Below are 20,076 nucleotides of genomic sequence, written 5' to 3'. Positions count from 1 at the left end.
TATGAGGCGACTTCACAACTTGTCTTGTTTTGTGTTTCCTGCTCCACACTGACGGGTTATTGGATTGTTCAAAGATGTTCATTCATAGTTTTTTTTGGAAAGGGGGGGGGGGGGGAATTGGCACTTGACAGATAAATAAATAAATGTGTAGCACGCCATGGGCAGCTCTGCGGAGGCCCTTCTGTGTGAGGGGGAACGTCTCGGCTCGGTTCCCTGCTTCCCAGCAGCTCTTTTTCAGTTTTTTTGACCCCATTAAGTTCAAGAGAAACAAGAATCCAACAGCAGCTGCATTCTCTGGAAGAAGGTGTGTTTCCAGGGCGGCGTCTGGCTGCACAGGTAAGTCAATGTGTCTGTCTGTGTGTGTGTGTGTGAATGCTGATTATGCAAATGATGTGTGTATGTGTAAGGTTGATTTAGTCCAGCGATAGCAGCGGCTGCATGTTGTCTTCTCCGCTCTTGGCTTTGTCCGGTCTCTTCAGGACTCCCGGTTCCACCACGGACTGAGACCTGCAGGTAGAGCACAGAACCAGGTGAGCGGAGGAACTGGGCTACTCTAGCCGACGATGTCAGAGCCTACAGGGGCTAGGGAAAGGTCTCTGGAGATTGACTCGCTTTTTGCAGCCAGCCTCAAGTGGCCATTTAATGAACTGCAGTTCGCGTTTCCGCTCGGTCTCTCCGGTACACGGGTAGTTTAAACTTTCGCTGATGTACAAATAGCAACGCTATATCAACGCTACAAGTAAGATCTCTACATTCAGCATGATACTTAGAAAAGTAGTAGCGTAAACACATACTTCAAATACGAGAATATTTTTTTTTTAAAGGAATAAATCTGTTTGAGTTTAACGTATTATTTTATTGGATTATAATTATTTATGCATTAATGTCTCCATTACTTCGATGATGCAGCTGGTACAGGTGGAGCTCATTTTAACTACTTTTTAAGTATATTTGTTGACTATATTTAATATAAATAACGTAAATACTTCGTCAAATAATTGCAGTGCAGTAAAAAGGACATAATTAGTAGTTTAGTGTTTCTTCTTGATATTTTACCACTTTAATCTCAGAAAATATTCAAGTTTTATTGGTTAATTTAAGACTTTCATTCTCTTTTTTTACCCAGAAAGGGCCTAATAAGCAGTGACCGGTTCAGATACATGAATAATAGATACCTAGCCGGGAATATTTTGAAAATCGCTAACACGAAACTAAAAAAAACCAAACCAGCATGACACCAACTGCCCCGGACGAGGAGGCGTTAAAGGGGGCGGACCTTTTCATGGTTTTCGGGGACAGGTTCTTCTCCAGGTCCCTCTCCAGGTCTTGCACCGACAGGGTGTAGGACTCCGGGCAGTAGTCGGTCTCCTCGTCGTAGGCGTGGTCCAGCAGCGCCCGCGCCCACGTGCCCATGTCGTACGGCGGCATCATCCCGCCGAGCTCCGACGGCAGGATCTCGGGGTGGATGAGCAGGTGGAGGCTGTTCAGGTTGTTGCCGTGCATGAAGATCTAAGAAAAAAGGTTCAGACGGCTGAGATGAGCTGGAAATATGAACTTTATAAAGTCAAAGTGGCAAAAGGTTTACTTAAACATCGTTGTTCTCATTTAAGAGTCGACTTAAGACCTTCCTCTTTGACAGAGCTTATAGTTAGGGCTGAATCAGGTTCACCTGGTCCAGCCCCTTGATATGCTGCTATAGGCTTATAGCTGCCGGGGGACGTTTAGGATGCACTGAGCACCTATCTCCTCTTTCCTCTCTCCTCTTTCCTCTCTCCTTAGGGATGAATGTTCATCTCTCAATCACACGTTACTAACTCTGCTTTCTCCCCGGAGTCCTTTTGACTTCACGTCTCATGGGGTCATCGGACCCTATGAGACGACATAGATCATATCTGCTGATGGATCATCGAGGTCTGGGTCGTGGAATTCCTGCTACCGACTACGCCACTGTCCTGTTGAGACTCCGCCCACTGTTGAGACTCCGCCCACTCCTCCTCTCTACCGCCATCTGCCTGATGGATCGTGGAGGTCTGGGTCGTGGAATTCCTGCTCCTGACTACGCCACTGTCCTGTTGAGACTCCGCCCACTGTTGAGACTCCGCCCACTCCTCCTCCCCACCGCCATCTGCCTGATGGATCGTGGAGGTCTCCATTGTGGAATAAGCCTACTATGAACTATTCATACACTCTGTCATATTCATTGAATGTATTTAAACTCTAAATCTGTCCTTCTGGTCACATGACATCTATTGTTCTGTCCATCCTGGAGAGGGATCCTCCTCTGTTGCTCTCCTGAAGGTTTCTTCCCTTTTTTTCCCCCTGAAGGGTTATTTGGGAGTTTTTCCTGATCCGATGTGAGGTCAAAGGTCAAAGGTCAGGGATGTCTATGTGTACAGATTGTAAAGCACTCCGAGACAAATTAGTAATTTGTGAAATTGGGCTATACAAATAAACTGAATTGAATTGAATTGTTCTATAATCTTTATAGCTAAATCAGGAGTTATGATACCAATTCAAAGGTAGTTGTTTTGTTTTGCTGGATACAAAATCAATATGTTAAAGTTTTGAAAAAGTAATTGAACCAAATTACTTTTATATTTCCCAAAAGATTCTCAATACTACATTACATCTGCGTTGAGAGCAATACAGAACATAATATATTTGTTTTCTATAAAAGTTGAATTAACTCTGAATTAACTGCTTTTTTCTTCTTCTACATTCACAAGTAGTAGTATTCTCTCTCGCTTGTAGCTTGTGTTTTGGTCTCCACCACCTCCTCTTTAGCTGCTTAAATATATGAATATTTATTACACAAGGCCTCACCCGCTTCCTGGTCTTGTCCTTGAGGAAGGGCCGTATCACGGTGTAGAGGGCGTGGATGTACCACGGCTGGTTTACGAAGTGGATTCCTCCGAATCGGGCAGGAAAACTGTCCTGTTGGAAGAGAGAAAGAGAAGGAAGCTTTATAATCTCATCCAGACGACTCAGAGACGTACTGACCAGTCTCTCTGTTCACGATCGCTCTGCGTTTTATAGATCGCTCACAACAAGAGCGCCGAGAGGGATTACGTCTTCTTTGAGTCCCAGCAGCTTCATTTGTTAAAGCTGCATTCTCTCTCCTGACCACCAGGGGGCGACTCCTCTGGTTGTATAGAAGTCTATGCTTCATTTGTTAAAGCTGCATTCTCTCTCCTGACCACCAGGGGGCGACTCCCCTGGTTGTATATAAGTCTATGCTTCATGTGTTAAAGCTGCATTCTCTTTACCGACCACCAGGGGGCGACTCCTTGGTGGACCATCTCTTGGAGAATCAAGAGAGGGTCCTTTTCTATAGACTTATATACAGCCAGAGGAGTCGACCCCCAGGTGGTCAGGGGAGAGAATGCAGATTCAACAGATGAAGCATAGACTTCTATACAACCAGAGGAGTCACCCCCCTGGTGGTCAGGGGAGAGAATGCAGATTCAACACATGAAGCTTAGACTTCTATCAAACCAGAGGAGTCGCCCCCTGGTGGTCAGGGAAAATAATGCAGATTCAACACATGAAGCAGAGACTTCTAAAATATTGAAAAATAGTTATTGGGTTTCGGAAAAGATTGAAAAAAAAGTTACGTGACAAATAAATCAACGATGGCTTCTCGATTCACACATTGCACCTCAAAAGAAAATACGTGTTTCCTTCCAATTGTTCTTTTCACTTTTTGGGGCAAAAAACTGAAACTTTGGATTAAATTGGCGTGAAATGTTTTTGAAACGATAAAAAAAAAGCATTTTCAGGAGACACTTAGGAAGAAAAAACCCAGCTCATTTACTCTAATAGAACACACACACATACTCACACACACACACACTATCACACACACACACACACTCACACAGACACACACACACACACTATCACACACACACACACATTCATTCACCATGCAAATGAAGCTTGGCAGCAGTCACACTGACAGCTGCCATGTCGGGCTGTCTGATGTGTGAAAGCTGTTTTAAACCATCCACAGCCTTCTGTCCCACGTGACCCGCAGCATCAGGGCGTACACACACACACACACACACACACTGACACTCAGCGGTAACGACATGTGACGTGTCGACATCCGCTCGAAGCGTGAAGCGCGGAGGAAGTCAGCTGACAGAGAAACGTCTGTCTGCGGATAAAAGGCTGCACTGAAGCAGCACACTTAAGGCTACTACATGTGTCCTTCAACACACACACACACACACACTCAACACACACACACACCAGACTAAACAAAAAGGTCACACAACGACTTCATTATAGATTTTTGTTCCCCTCGGTCAGAGCCAGGCTAGCTGGTTCCACCCGTTTCCAGTCTTTGTGCTAAGCTAAGCTAACCAGCCGCTGCACCATCGTGTAGAGAACAACTACTTCTAGACCTACTGTTACAATAATTTATATATATATATATTCAGGATGAAAACAGGTAATAAAAGATAAAAGATACAAGCTAAAGATACAGAGAGTAAAATGATGGTGATGGAGACAGAAGACAATGAAGTTATTAAGATATTAAAGTTAATTTGATCTATTCCTGACCAAAACAAACTGATATCTTGTTGTTATTTATGTTTCATGTGTATATGCCGAGCGGTCTGGGGAATATCAATCGGAATATTTTTCTTTGTGGCCGTCGAGGGAAATTCAAACAAACTCCTGTTTAATTATTAATTTTGAGGATGGCTTTTATCTGTTTATTTTTTGTGTGTGCAAATATAGCAACAAAAAAAAAGGTACACAAACAATACAGATAAATAATCCATCTCTGGTTTGGACATGTTTAAAGGAGCTGGAGAGGAACCTGCCGAGCTGGAGAGGAACCTGCAGGCCGTCTCGGCTTATTCCGAATAACAACTTGTAAATATTTGTGAAGTACAAACATTGTTTGGCCTGAAAAGAAGGGGGAGGGGGCTAGGATGGGGGGGTAAAGTGAGCTCTGAATCCATCAGAGTGTTTTCTCCTCCTTCTGTTCCGGTTATAAAGTGCAGCCTCGGGGTGACGGTATTGTTCTGTACAACTGAAGACCTCCACGGAGAGGAGATGCTCGACTGGAGCCGACCTCATACTTAAAGAAAAGAAAAAGGAGGAAGCGGCTCACTGAGGCAGATTCATTCAATCTTTTTAGTTGCGTTTTTACACTTTTTTAACCCGTCAGACAGACTCTCTAAAAGTCATTCATGTTCCTTTCTTCGCTCCTCATATATTGTTTGAACAACTTTTTTCTGGTTCCTTCCTGTTGGAGTTTCACAGCCTCTGCAAGTTATTAAAATACTGACGACCGCCCAAGATCAATATGTATTTAAATGTTACATATAAATTTATACACATACACTACCGTTCAAAAGTTTGGGGTCACTTAGAAATGTCTATATTTTTCAAAGAAAAGCACTGTTTTTTCAATAAAGATAACATTAATCAAAAATACACACTATACATTGTTAATGTGGTAAATGACTATTCTAGGTGAAACGTCTGGTTTCTAATGAAATATCTCCATCGGTGTATAGAGGCCCATTTCCATCAACAATCACTCCAGTGTTCTAATGGTACATTGTGTTTGCTAATCGCCTTAGAAGACTAATATCTGATTCGAAAACCCTTGTGCAATTATGTTAGCACAGCTGAAAACAGTTATGCTGGTGATATAAGCTTTTCAACTGGCCTTCCTTTGAGCTTGAAGTTTGAAGAACAAAATTAATACTTCAAATATTAATCATTATTTCTAACCTTGTCAATGTCTTGACTATATTTTCTATTCAATTTTCAATTCATTTGATGAATAAAAGTGAGTTTTCATGGAAGACACGAAATTGTCTGGATGACCCAAAACTTTTGGTGTCAAATCCGGCCTGCCACGTTTTTCATGTGGCCCCTGACGTCTTGAAAAGACACGTGATCACCTTTTCTTACAGGAATTTACGAAAAATATCCTGTGCTTTTATTTTGAAGGTTTCAAATCAAATGGATTTATGTTATAATATTAGAGAACATTTTTTACGTGCAATATTTCTACACTCAAATAAACAATCATCAAATGCAAAGTGAGTTATTTATCTAAATATCCGGGAGTAGTTTATACAGTGTTTCAGTAACCGGCCCTTTAAGAGGGCGGCCATGATGCTGATGTAGCTCACAGTGAAATTTAGTTTGACGCCCCTGATATAGAGAGTCGGGGTACAAGAAGAGAAGGAACCTTTTGTTTTCATCCTCACCTGTGCAGCCGATGTGGCGTTCAAGAACACGGGGGGATATTTAAAGGAACATGGATGTCTTTCTCCATTTCATCACAATGCCAAAACGTTTTTAATTCTCAAATTAAGAATTAAAAAACTTTTGGTATTGAGACTAAACTGTTGTAAACTTTGCTTTTTATGTTAAATGGTAGTCGTGTTTTTTCCCCCCGTCCCACACAGGACTCTCAGTCACGAGATCGGCGTTTTGCGGTTTTATTGCTAAAATCAGAGTTTAATTTCTCTGTAGGTTTTCTTGCCGTCCGAGACTATTTATAATATAAAATATGAGCTGGTCGGTAGTTGCACTGGACCAATTAAAACTAAAATATATGTTGTTCCTGTTCAACACAACCCGGTCAGATAGTCCCCTGGTGGTGAAACACCAAAAAGGTTCCTGGGAAAGTTTCGTGGGGCGAATGTGCTCCGTGAATGTTTGGTAAATCCTGAGAGGTTGGGGACGCAACAAACATTCAGTAAACAATAAGAATTCAGATCTCAAACACTGGCAAGAGATTTGGCAGGAAAACATCCTCATATCAGGGAAAACCTCGTTTTCATTGAAGCGGGAGAAACACTCAGATCTGACATCTGACGTCGGAAGATAAAAGGCGAAGAAGAGAGAAAGGAAATCGATACCGCGAGGAAAAACTGTTTATTTGCTCCACTTCCTGTTTATGTAATCACCGGATTGATGCCATCGAGTAAACTGGGAGTGAAGTAAGTAATACACACTCTCAGTTCACGTGAACCCACTTCCTGTTAACTGGCTTTCTCATTTTAAAGCATGCAATTAATCTAATATCTTAATTATACTGCTTGAGATTTAAATTATGAGGGTGCTTAGAGACCTTCTTCATCATTTATCATATGTGATGATGACGAGAAAGGAGTAGGATCGTTATATTTTAATTGATGCTCCGTGATATCAGACAGACGGGTGATGTCTTCCAACTGAAGTGCCTGAGAAGAAACAGTAGGGTTGTATAGAAGTCTATGATTCACGTGTTAAAGCTGCATTCTCTTTCCTGACCACCAGGGGGCGACTCCTCTGGTTGTATAGAAGTCTCTGCTTCATGTGTTAAAGCTGCATTATCTTTGACCACCAGGGGGCGACTCCTTTGGTTGTATAGAAGTCTATGCTTCACGTGTTAAAGCTGCATTCTTTCTCCTGACCACCAGGGGGCGACTCCTCTGGTTGTATAGAAGTCTACGCTTCATGTATTAAAGCTGCATTCTCTCTCCTGACCACCAGGGGGCGACTTATCTGGTTGTATAGAAGTCTATGCTTCACGTGTTAAAGCTGCATTCTTTCTCCTGACCACCAGGGGGCGACTCTGCTGGTTGTATCGAAGTCTATGCTTCATGTGTTAAAGCTGCATTCTCTCTCCTGACCACCAGGGGGCGACTCCGCTGGTTGTATAGAAGTATATGCTTCATGTGTTAAAGCTGCATTCTCTCTCCTGACCACCAGGGGGCGACTCCGCTGGTTGTATAGAAGTCTATGCTTCATGAGTTAAAGCTGCATTCTCTCATTCAAAAAAGGCTCAAAATAAATCTAGCGGACCTCTTCCTCTCCTGAGCGTCTATATTCAGCTCTGTATTAATTATACATTATATACATATATATATCTATAATTATATTAATTATGCAAAACACACGTCACACACTCAGAGTGATGATCTCTGTGAAGACTCCAGCCGCCACGCAAACAAAATGAAGCTCGGCTGGAGGAGAGCCTGTCGAGCAGGCCGACGTGTTGCCGTGGCAACGGGGCAATGGCGGAGGAGGAGAAGGAGGAGGAGGAGAGGGGGGTTAAATATCATGCAACTGGCTGATGAAGAAGAAGAGAATAATAGATGAAGAAGAAGAAGAAGATGAAGAAGAAGATGATGTTTCTTTTCTGTGTGATTAGTTCCTCTTTGAACAAAAAGATGAAGCACAAGCTTCAGAAGACGTGAACAATGATGGAGTGACTAGTGAGAGAGAGAGAGAGATACGGGGGGAGGGGAGGAGGATGATGTTTAAGAGTGAGAGAGACAGAGGGGGAGGGTAAAGAAAACAAAAGTAAAAGGGGTGGAGAGGGCCAGAGGGGACAGAGGAGGAGGAGGAGGAGGTGGAGGAGAAGGAGAAGGAGGAGAAGGAGCAGGAGGAGGAGGTGGAGGAGGACGAGCAGGAGGAGGAGGTGGAGGAGGAGGAGAAGGAGCAGGAGGAGGAGGAGGTGGAGGAGGAGGAGGAGGAGGTGGAGGAGGAGGAGGAGAAGGAGCAGGAGGAGGAGGTGGAGGAGGAGGAGCAGGAGGAGGAGGTGGAGGAGGAGGAGGAGGAGGAGGAGGAGGAGGAGAAGGAGCAGGAGGAGGAGGTGGAGCAGGAGGAGGAGCAGGAGGAGGAGGTGGAGGAGGAGGAGGAGCAGGAGGATCCTCAGCCACGCCGTCTGCAGGTCATGTGACTCGCTTGTGAACAACAACACTGCAAACATAAAGAACAGGAAGATAATAAGACTGAAACATGTCTGAGTTAAATAAATAAAGTTAATAAATGATCCACTTCATTCTTTTTGTTTTAAGTGTTTCTGTCGTTTGAAATAAATCAAAAAAATCTCCCGAGTGACGTAGTTTGAAGGTTCAGTAAAAATGTATTTCAACAATTGTTTCCAGAAGAAGACGTGAAACTTTAATCCGTAACGCTTTAATCCTGCAGGATTACGTCTCACCTCCTCAGAATCCTGTGTAATCTCCTGTGTGCCGCTTATTAAAGACATTAAAGACATATCAAAGACATTAAAGACATATCAAAGACATGTTAAGACATCAAAGGCTTATTAAAGACATTAAAGACATATCAAAGACATGTTAAGACATCAAAGGCTTATTAAAGACACATTAAGGGACCTGAGTCCTCTGTCGAGCAGTTAGAGGTCACGACCCCGATCAACTAACCCAACATTCAACTATCAGGAATAGAGTTTGCGCCATTTACCAAGATTCCTCTGACCACACTCCCCAGAGGATAGACCTGGATCCTAGACCCCTCTATCGGCCATCTTGATCCCAGACCCCTCTATCGCCCTCCTTGATCCTAGACCCCTCTAACGACCTCCTTGATCCTAGACCCCTCTATCATCCATCTTGATCCTAGACCCCTCTGTCGGCCATCTTGATCCCAGACCCCTCTATCGACCTCCTTGATCCTAGACCCCTCTATCGACCTCCTTGATCCGAGACCCCTCTATCATCCATCTTGATCCTAGACCCCTCTATCGACCTCCTTGATCCTAGACCCCTCTATCGGCCATCTTGATCCCAGACCCCTCTATCGACCTCCTTGATCCTAGACCCCTCTATCGACCTCCTTGATCCTAGACCCCTCTATCGGCCATCTTGATCCCAGACCCCTCTATCGACCTCCTTGATCCTAGACCCCTCTATCATCCACCTTGATCCTAGACCCCTCTATCGACCTCTTTGATCCTAGACCCCTCTATCATCCATCTTGATCCTAGACCCCTCTATCGGCCATCTTGATCCTAGACCCCTCTATCGACCTCCTTGATCCTAGACCCCTCTATCGGCCACCTTGATCCTAGACCCCTCTATCATCCACCTTGATCCTAGACCCCTCTATCGACCATCTTGATCCTAGACCCCTCTATCATCCACCTTGATCCTAGACCCCTCTATTGACCATCTTGATCCTAGACCCCTCTATCCGCCACCTTGATCCTAGATCCCTCTATCGACCTCCTTGATCCTAGACCGCTCTATCGACCATCTTGATCCTAGACTCCTCTATCATCCACCTTGATCCTAGACCCCTCTATCGACCTCCTTGATCCTAGACCCCTCAATCATCCACCTTGATCCTAGACCCATCTATCAGCCATCTTGATCCTAGACCCCTCTATCGACCATCTTGATCCTAGACCCCTCTATCATCCATCTTGATCCTAGACCCCTCTATCATCCACCTTGATCCTAGACCCCTCTATCGACCTCCTTGATCCTAGACCCCTCTATCATCCATCTTGATCCTAGACCCCTCTATCCGCCACCTTGATCCTAGACCCCTCTATCTGCCACCTTGATCCTAGACCCCTCTATCGACCTCCTTGATCCTAGACCCCTCTATCGACCATCTTGATCCTAGACCCCTCTATCATCCACCTTGATCCTAGACCCCTCTATCGACCTCCTTGATCCTAGACCCCTCTATCATCCACCTTGATCCTAGACCCCTCTATCGACCTCCTTGATCCTAGATCCCTCTATCATCCATCTTGAGCCTAGACCCCTCTATCCGCCACCTTGATCCTAGACCCCTCTATCGACCTCCTTGATCCTAGACCCTTCTATCCGCCACCTTGATCCTAGACCCATCTATCAGCCATCTTGATCCTAGACCCCTCTATCGACTTCCTTGATCCTAGACCCCTCTATCGACCTCCTTGATCCTAGACCCCTCTATCGGCCATCTTGATCCTAGACCCCTCTATCAACCATCTTGATCCTAGACCCCTCTATCATCCATCTTGATCCCAGACCCCTCTATCCGCCACCTTGATCCTAGGCCCCTCTATCGACCTCCTTGATCCTAGACCCCTCTATCATCCATCTTGATCCTAGACCCCTCTATCCGCCACCTTGATCCTAGACCCATCTATCAGCCATCTTGATCCTAGACTCCTCTATCCGCCACCTTGATCCTAGACCCATCTATCAGCCATCTTGATCCTAGACCCCTCTATCGACCATCTTGATCCTAGACCCCTCTATCATCCATCTTGATCCTAGACCCCTCTATCATCCACCTTGATCCTAGACCCCTCTATCGACCTCCTTGATCCTAGATCCCTCTATCATCCATCTTGAGCCTAGACCCCTCTATCCGCCACCTTGATCCTAGACCCATCTATCAGCCATCTTGATCCTAGACCCCTCTATCGACTTCCTTGATCCTAGACCCCTCTATCGACCTCCTTGATCCTAGACCCCTCTATCGGCCATCTTGATCCTAGACCCCTCTATCAACCATCTTGATCCTAGACCCCTCTATCATCCATCTTGATCACAGACCCCTCTATCCGCCACCTTGATCCTAGGCCCCTCTATCGACCTCCTTGATCCTAGATCCCTCTGTCATCCATCTTGATCCTAGACCCCTCTATCATCCATCTTGATCCTAGACCCCTCTATCATCCATCTTGATCCTAGACCCCTCTATCATCCACCTTGATCCGAGACCCATCTATCAGCCATCTTGATCCTAGACCCCTCTATCGACCATCTTGATCCTAGACTTCTCTATCGACCTCCTTGATCCTAGACCCCTCTATCGACCATCTTGATCCTAGACCCCTCTATCGACCTCCTTGATCCTAGACCCCTCTATCGACCATCTTGATCCTAGACCCCTCTATCGACCTCCTTGATCCTAGACCCCTCTATCGACCATCTTGATCCTAGACCCCTCTATCATCCATCTTGATCCTAGACCCCTCTATCGACCTCCTTGATCCTAGACCCCTCTATCCGCCACCTTGATCCTAGACCCCTCTATCAGCCATCTTGATCCTAGACCCCTCTATCGACCTCCTTGATCCTAGACCCCTCTATCATCCATCTTGAGCCTAGACCACTCTATCGACCTCCTTGATCCTAGACCCCTCTATCGACCATCTTGATCCTAGACCCCTCTATCGACCATCTTGATCCTAGACCCCTCTATCGACCTCCTTGATCCTAGACCCCTCTATCATCCATCTTGAGCCTAGACCCCTCTATCATCCATCTTGAGCCTCGACTCCTCTATCCGCCACCTTGATCCTAGACCCCTCTATCGACCTCCTTGATCCTAGACCCCTCTATCGGCCATCTTGATCCTAGACCCCTCTATCATCCATCTTGATCCTAGACCCATCTATCAGCCATCTTAATCCTAGACCCCTCTATCGACTTCCTTGATCCTAGACCCCTCTATCGGCCATCTTGATCCTAGACCCCTCTATCGACTTCTTTGATCCTAGACCCCTCTATCGACCTCCTTGATCCTAGACCCCTCTATCGACTTCCTTGATCCCAGACACCTCTATCGACCTCCTTGATCCTAGACCCCTCTATCGGCCATCTTGATCCTAGACCCCTCTATCAACCATCTTGATCCTAGACCCCTCTATCATCCATCTTGATCCTAGACCCCTCTATCAGCCATCTTGATCCCAGACCCCTCTATCCGCCACCTTGATCCTAGGCCCCTCTATCGACCTCCTTGATCCCAGACCCCTCTATCCTCCATCTTGATCCTAGACCCCTCTATCGACCTCCTTGATCCTAGACCCCTCTGTCATCCATCTTGATCCTAGACCCCTCTATCATCCACCTTGATCCTAAACCCCTCTATCAGCCATCTTGATCCTAGGCCCCTAGATTCCTCCCCTTTAGTTTTTAGCTAACGTTACTCAAACAAGAGAAAATAAAGGGCGTATTTTCATCTATTTTAATCCACATTTGATGCTCCGGCGTGATTCGTTTTGTTGTTAAACAATAAATCAAATTACGACCTTTAATTGTTTTTCCCGTCTACAGGAAAAATACATTTTAATTTGTTTCCAGGTCCTTGATGTTTATTTTTTTTCTAATTTAATTTGTCATTATGGAATGAAAGCGGATTACGCTCCTTCCTTCCGTCGCCCTGCGTCGGAAAAGAAGAAGAGAAGAAGAGAAGAACCTCCTGTGTGACTCAGCGCTCGGCTAATAGCCACATTAATAATTCAGCCTCTAATCTGCGTCTGGAGAGCCGTCACAAGTGTGTTATATGTGGACGCTCCACCGAGGCATTGGTCCACAGTTTGTTCCTCCTGCCCCCCCCCCCCCGAAAAAAACCTACTGACACTACGGATAACTAATGTTTACAGAGAGGGATACGTTTCCTGCTTATGGAGAAGTGTGATATTTATTTATTTACATCTCACTCGAACACAAATAACATGAGAGTTTATCGCTCACACTGATTAAGTTATCTTAAATGTACAGGTCAAATTTATAATAAAGAAAATATGTAAAACTAAATCAAATAAATTCCAATAAATCAAGAGAGTAGAGTCATTTTCTATAGACTTCTGTACAACCAGAGGAGTCGCCCCCTGGTGGTCAGGAGAGAGAATGCAGCTTTACCACATGAAGCATAGACTTCTATACAACCAGAGGAGTCACCCCTGGTGGTCATAACAGAGAATGCAGCTGTAACAAATGAAGCATAGACTTCTATACAACCAGAGGAGTCGCCCCTGGTGGTCAGGAGAGAGAATGCAGCTTTACCACATGAAGCATAGACTTCTACACAACCAGAGGAGTCACCCCCTGGTGGTCAGGACAGAGAATGCAGCTGTAACACATGAAGCATAGACTTCTATACAACCAGAGGAGCCCCCTGGTGGTCTCTACTGCTTGTAATCCCCTGGAGGAAACCCCTGACGGAGGCCACCAGGCAGACCCACAGCTGAAAACCTTTTAGCTAAACTAATTAACGAGGTGGAGTCTAACTGGGGAAGAGGCTGCACGTTGCCATGACGATGCCTGTTTTGCTCAAACACTGCAGCTGGTGATTAATAATGGATTCAACCAGTTTGCGCACCTCGTTGCAGCCGGCGGCTCGTTAGCACGTCAACCACAGCACCCAGAATGCAAAGCGCTCACGTCAAAATCAGCATGAATCATATACGGGACGAGGCGGAAGCTGGTTGCATATTGTAACGTCTGATATGACACCACCTTCGTTTAGATCGGTCCCTCATAAGCTTCACGTCCCCAATGCCGTTGGGTTCGCTCCCTCAGGGAAACAAAGGCTCCATTTATGACCAAAAAAAGTGTGTCAACCATTAACCGCTTGTAGATAATCCCAGTTTCCCCCAGAAGAGGGAAAAGCAAACGCAGCGCGGCCAACTCTTCATCAGGCGAGGCGGCTGCAGCGCCAGAAAGATGACGAGGGTCTCCTGATGACATCACCCAGTTGTCTGCATAAGTCAATGCTCATGAAGGGAGCTAATTAATTACTATAATATACTTGAATATATTTCTTGTTCTTCTCCCTGATTGGTCGTGGAAAGCGTCGCCTTGGCAACAGTAACGCCTCCTGGAAACCAACTTCTATCTTCTATCAATCTCTAATCGTCATCTTTTACCCCTCGGGGGTGAGATTTCGTCCCCTCACGTTGTCGTCTTCATAAAAAACAGAAAAAGAAGGAGAGATGAAAACGCCGCGTGGCGTTCAAGGGAAACGCGTTTACGGAAAGTTCGGCACCGCTCGCGACCACGTGGTCTTACGCAACACTCGAAACACGTCCAATCAGATTCCACGTTGACTCATGGAGCAACACATTGAGAGATGATTCACAAGGATGTCGAAAAAGCAATAACACACACTCACACACACACACACACATACACACATTCAAACCAGGCGAGATATTTCTCATTTCCATCACGACGTGAGGACCTGTCTGTCGTATTTGTAAATCTTTATCATTCTTCAGTCAGTAAAATGTCAGAAGGTTGGAGAGCACGAGGTCAAAGGTCATGTCGCTTCATCCAATCAACGACCAGCAACCCGGAGAGGTTTCAATTACACTTAAAACATGCTTTTCTTTATCTTTTATTCATATATTTTGGTTATCAATACATATTTTCCATGATGAATGTGTTTGCTTTCATGTCATTAACATTACGTGTGACTGTGATGTGTAGAATGTACTTTAATGTGTCTGTTATGGGCAAACTGGTGGTTCAAGTCAATAAGAACTAAATGACAAAAATAGATCACCTAAAGAAAAAATATACTTTTGTTGTGTGTATTATTGATTTTTTTGTACAATATTATTATATATAATATACAAAACAGAAAGACTGAAGAGCTATAGGGAGAAGCAAAACATGCTTTTATACTCCTATCCGAAATTAATATCAAATAAATCAGAAAATGAATATAAAATAAAGAGAAAATAACAAAGAAAATAAAAAACTATATATATATATATATATATATATACAGATATACATCCACATACATCTTCCATATAAATACATTTCAATCACACTTAGAACTCTCAAGAACTGTTTTATAAATAATTCCTTTGAAAACCAAAAATGAGTGAAACCATTCCTACATCCATTTCAACATTTTCAGTTCATAATAAAAACAACAACAACAACCTTGATATCTTGGGATGGAAATCTCAAGAATTAAAGTCTGTAACTTCTCACACTCAACCACTAAACCACCACGACCAACAACACCAACACCAACACCAACAACAACAACAACAACAACACCCACGCGCCGGCTCACCTGCAGCCCCTCGATGGCCAGCCGCAGCATGCCGGGCGTGAGCCGCGACGCCTGCTTGAAGGTGAAGTTGCTCCAGTCGATGATGAGGATGAAGCCGTTGACCTGCAGCTCCGGGTCTTCGATCATGGACTCCAGCGACAGCAGGATCGCCCGCAGGATGTCCACGAACGAGTACCTGAGGAGACGAGGGCATCAAGGCGCTGAGGAGGCGAGGAGGACACTTCAGAGTCAAACCCTCGATGAGCAGGAGACCCTCATGAGAGTCATTTACAATGAGGAGGAGGAAGAGGAGGAGGAGGAGGGGGAGGAGGAAGAGGAGGGGGAGGAGGAGGAAGGGGAGGAAGGGGAGGAGGAGGAGGAGGAGGAAGAGGAGGAGGAGGAGGAGGAGGAGGAGGAAGAGGAGGAGGGAGCAGGAAGAGGGGGAGGAGGAGGGGAGGAGGAAGAGGAGGAGGAGGGGGACCTTCACCCAGGGGACCGCTGCTCAGACAAGTCAACATAAAAGAATACTCTATAGAACAGTTTGTATATTCCCTCCATATATCCCTCCCTCCATCCACCCATCCATCTACCCCTTCTCCCATCCATCCATCCGTCTACCCCTCCATATATCCCTCTATCCATTCATCCATCCACCCACCAAACTGATGGTTTTTGTTGCCTTGACGAACATTTATACTGTAAGTTGTCGAGGGACAACAACAAGTCAGCAGGCCCTAAAGATCTGGAGGTGGAGGTGGAGGTGGATGGAGGTGTAGATGGTGCAGCAGGTCACTCAGGTTACAGCTCGGTGGTTATTTCTGGTGCCCACATGGCAATTTGTGTATTTTCCCACATGAGACAGGAAGTAGTTTTCGTGGTGACGGATCTGCCCCCCCCCCCCCCCCCTCACCTGCTCTGGTCCCAGTTGGCTGCGAACAGCACCAGGATCTTGCGGCCGAAGCGGTCCAGGTTGGACAGCACCCCGGGGAAGCCGTCCTTCAGGGCCTGCTTGATGCCCGGGTCCGTGGCCTTCAGGTTCTTGAACATGTCCAGGTTCTGCTGCCGGTACTCGAAGTACTGGGCCAGCAGCCGGAACGCCTCGAAGTGGTTGAACTTCCGCGCTCGGAGGAACCGGAGGATGAAGGCGTCCTCCGTCCGGAGGAAGCCGATGTCCGGCCGCGTGATGATCATGTCGCGCACCTCCTGGATGTCCTGGTGTAAGGTCTCCGGGTTCTCCTTCAGCTCCGCCTTGGCCTTCTCCAGGGTCTCCGGGGAGAGGCCGGCCTGCAGGTGAGTCATCTCTTCACAGGGGGGGGGGGGATCAATTGTTACCGCCAGCAACGGGGGGGGGGGGGGGTGTCCTCCTACAGGTTCAGAAGCTGCCCTCGGATGGAGGCCTGCTGCTCCGTGATCCACCCTGAACTGGCACAGCTGCTGCCGCGAGGCTCCGATGGAGCGTCATCAACTCTTCTTCTTCTTTTCTTCTTTTTTACGCACGAAAAAACATTTTTCCATCCACGAGGCGGAGAGACGCAACTTTACGGTGTTTCTAACTCCACGCGCGCGAGTCCCGAGCCTCCGGTGCTCCTCCGGTTCTTCCGGTTCCTCCGGTGCTCCTCCGGGCTTCAGGCGGCGCGTCCAAGCCGGTGACGCGGGCGGCCTGAGCTCACACCGCCGCTCTGCTGCGCGTCAAAGCCGCTCCTCTCTGTCTGTGTGTGTGTGTGTGTGTGTGTGACACGATGGCGACGGCAGCATCCCCCGTCTGCCGGCGGCCAAAGCAATGCGACACGAGCCTGCAGCTATGCCAGCACCATCAGCACCATCAGCACCATCAGTACCATCAGCATCCCTCCGCCTTCACGACGCATCTCCATCCGACGGATGCAGCCGGTGCCGCTGTAGCTGCTGCTGGTTGGAGGTGGTGGGGGTGGGGGTGGGGGTGGTGGTGCTCCGTCACCGTCAATCGAGGCAGATGTGGCCGCTTGTTTCCGCGTCTGCATCCCCGGTTAACCTCCGCCGCCGCGCATCCTCCTCCACACCGGGGGGTCGATGGATCCTCAAATATCTCCAGGACCAACCGGAAGACGTTTTAAATGAACGGTTCCAGCAGCACAGGTGTCCCGCGAGGGGTTGCAACCGGTTTCTGTTTCTCTTCTCTTTTTTTTTTTTAAATGGAGAGGGGTGGTGGGTTGGAATCGGGTTGGAGGGGGTGGAGGAGGAGGGGGAGCAGGAGGGGGGGGGGGGGTATGAAAAGAGATGCAGAGAGAAAGAGAAAGAGAAAGATGTAGAATGTATAGCTGAAAAGTGATGGAGGACAAAGGGAAAGGGTGGAGGGATGGAGGGGTGGAGGGATGGAGGGATGGAGGGGTGGAGGGGTGGAGGGATGGAGGGTTGGAGGGATGGAGGGGTGGAGGGATGGAGGGGTTGAGGTGGGGTGGACGCCTGAGGCAGAATGAAGGGGCCTCAACCCTTTCCTTCGCTTCCTTCCCTTGAAGGCTTCCAGGCTGCTGTTTCTGGTCTTTAGCCTCTGAACCTAAAATAATTTCATTTTCAACTCGAGTTTTTGATTCCAGATGTTTTTATTTATAAATTAAATTACAGCTGCAAGTAAATAGATACAGACTGAATTAAAGAGGAATAATGAAGGAGCCTTAAAGCTGTACAGGGTGTGGAAGGTGTTAAGAATATAAAATACATCCATAGTGCCCCAGAGTGCAGTGACACTGACGCCGTGTTCACGTTCACATGCTGGGACGGCGCTGGTCTAGAGAGGAACATTTAAAATACGCCCGAAGATAAAGAAACTTAAGAAAGTCAAGAAAGTTTTTCCCTTCTTGTTTTATTTCTGTTGCTCATCTTTCGTGAACACCTCCTCCCTCCTTTACCTTCAGGTGTCTCTGTTTTTAGGACTCTTGGGGTCCACGTCTGTCTCAGGACCCCCAGGCGGGCGTCTTTTTTTGCGCCTGATATTTAAATCTGGAGGGATGAAGGGAAAGAGTTGCAGCTTCAGATGGAAAGATGGATGGAGGGAGGGATGGATGGATGGAGTGATATAGGGAGGGATGGATGGGTGGGTAGATGGATGGATGGAGGGATGGGTGGAGGAATAGATGATTGGAGGGATAGATGGGTGGAGGGAGGGATGGATAAATGAATGGAGAGATAGATGGATGGATGGAGGGATGGATCAATAGAGGGAAAGATGGGTGGATAGATGGATGGATGGAGGGATGGATGGAGTGATGGGTGGATGGAGGGATGGATCAATGGAGGGAAAGATGGGTGGATGGAGGGATGGATGAATGAATGGGTGGATGGAGGGAGGGAAAGATGGGGGATATATGGAGGGATGGATGGAGGGATGAGGCGGTGGGGGTGGCACCTGCTCAGTGGTGACCATGCAGACAGAGTTCATGTCTATTGACTCCACCCACTTTTCTCTGGAAGTGGAATAAAACAGAAACACCGGCGGTAAATAAGTAAACAAGTTAAACAAACACATCAACAACATCTTGTTTACCTCTGAACACATCATGTGACGCCTCAATGTCACACAGGGTCTGAGGGTTTGTTTAATAAACTGTCAGTGGGGGAGGGGGCGGGGCTAACGCCTGAATGCAGGGGGGGGGGGGCTCAGGGGAGGCTGCAGGCAGGAGGGAGAGGGAGGGGGGGGGGGGTCTCCGAATGACGGGGAAAGACCCACAATGCACTGCGGGTTAAAGCCCCATTGATGCACATTGACCCAGTGGCCTGATCACGTTCAACCGAAGCAGCAGTTCTCTCCTCTGGACGGGGTGGACACATTAACAGAAACACCCATCAGGTGAACCTAATAAACTGTCAACTGGATGTGTGTTTTATTTCTAGTAAAAGTATAATCATTCCTCAGAACATGGCCGATCGTCACATCAGCATCCAGATGGATGGAGTATGTTTTTAAACTGGTTAGTGCAACATGGGAAATGTTCATTAAACCTGAGATATCTGCACACAACAAACAACATCAACATTAAAACAACACAATACTCAGAAGCTTAAATTTATCATGCTCATTACAAATTAATCTAGACTTGAGACCACGCCCCCTGGCTGTGGATGACACATGCTCCAAAAAAAAACGTCCCACGTGATCTTCTTCAACAGGGAACATGACGCCCTCTGCTGGTCACCGTGACGTCAGAGCAGGACATTTAAATGATCTGGTAAATATCACCATTACTTCTCCAAGTTCATTACTGACATAAAGTCACATTATTATTTATTCTGTTGCAAATTAAACATGATCTAATCGTAACATGTTGAAAAATTAGGAGATAAAAAGCATCACAGTCATATGAACTGTAGTGACTGACGTCACATGGCAGGACGTGAAATCAGAGAGTTTACGTGAATAAACAAATGAATATTGTGTCATTATTATATTTTATAATATCAAAATGACTGTATGGATAATAATACAAGTGTTTCCTGATATGAGATCAATATATTTTGGGTATTTCT

At 46.4% G+C, this 20,076-nt stretch overlaps 1 protein-coding gene across 1 annotated transcript; it reads right to left on the bottom strand.

The window, feature by feature from the left end:
* Positions 1-75: 75 nt before the first annotated feature.
* clvs2 (clavesin 2) lies at positions 76-16,875 on the bottom strand. Its single transcript, XM_056427542.1, has 5 exons — positions 16,487-16,875; positions 15,598-15,772; positions 2,824-2,934; positions 1,277-1,509; positions 76-507 (listed from the first exon to the last, which is right to left on the bottom strand). Exons 1-5 carry the CDS (start codon positions 16,873-16,875, stop codon positions 414-416), a joined length of 1,002 nt encoding a protein of 333 aa, XP_056283517.1. The 3' UTR covers positions 76-413.
* Between the last annotated feature and the right edge of the window lie 3,201 nt (positions 16,876-20,076).

This window comes from Pseudoliparis swirei, chromosome 12 (genome assembly GCF_029220125.1).
Source record: "Pseudoliparis swirei isolate HS2019 ecotype Mariana Trench chromosome 12, NWPU_hadal_v1, whole genome shotgun sequence".
NCBI lineage: Eukaryota > Metazoa > Chordata > Actinopteri > Perciformes > Liparidae > Pseudoliparis > Pseudoliparis swirei.
Note: the sequence above shows the minus strand (reverse complement) of the source record. Positions and strands in the feature narration are given on the sequence as shown.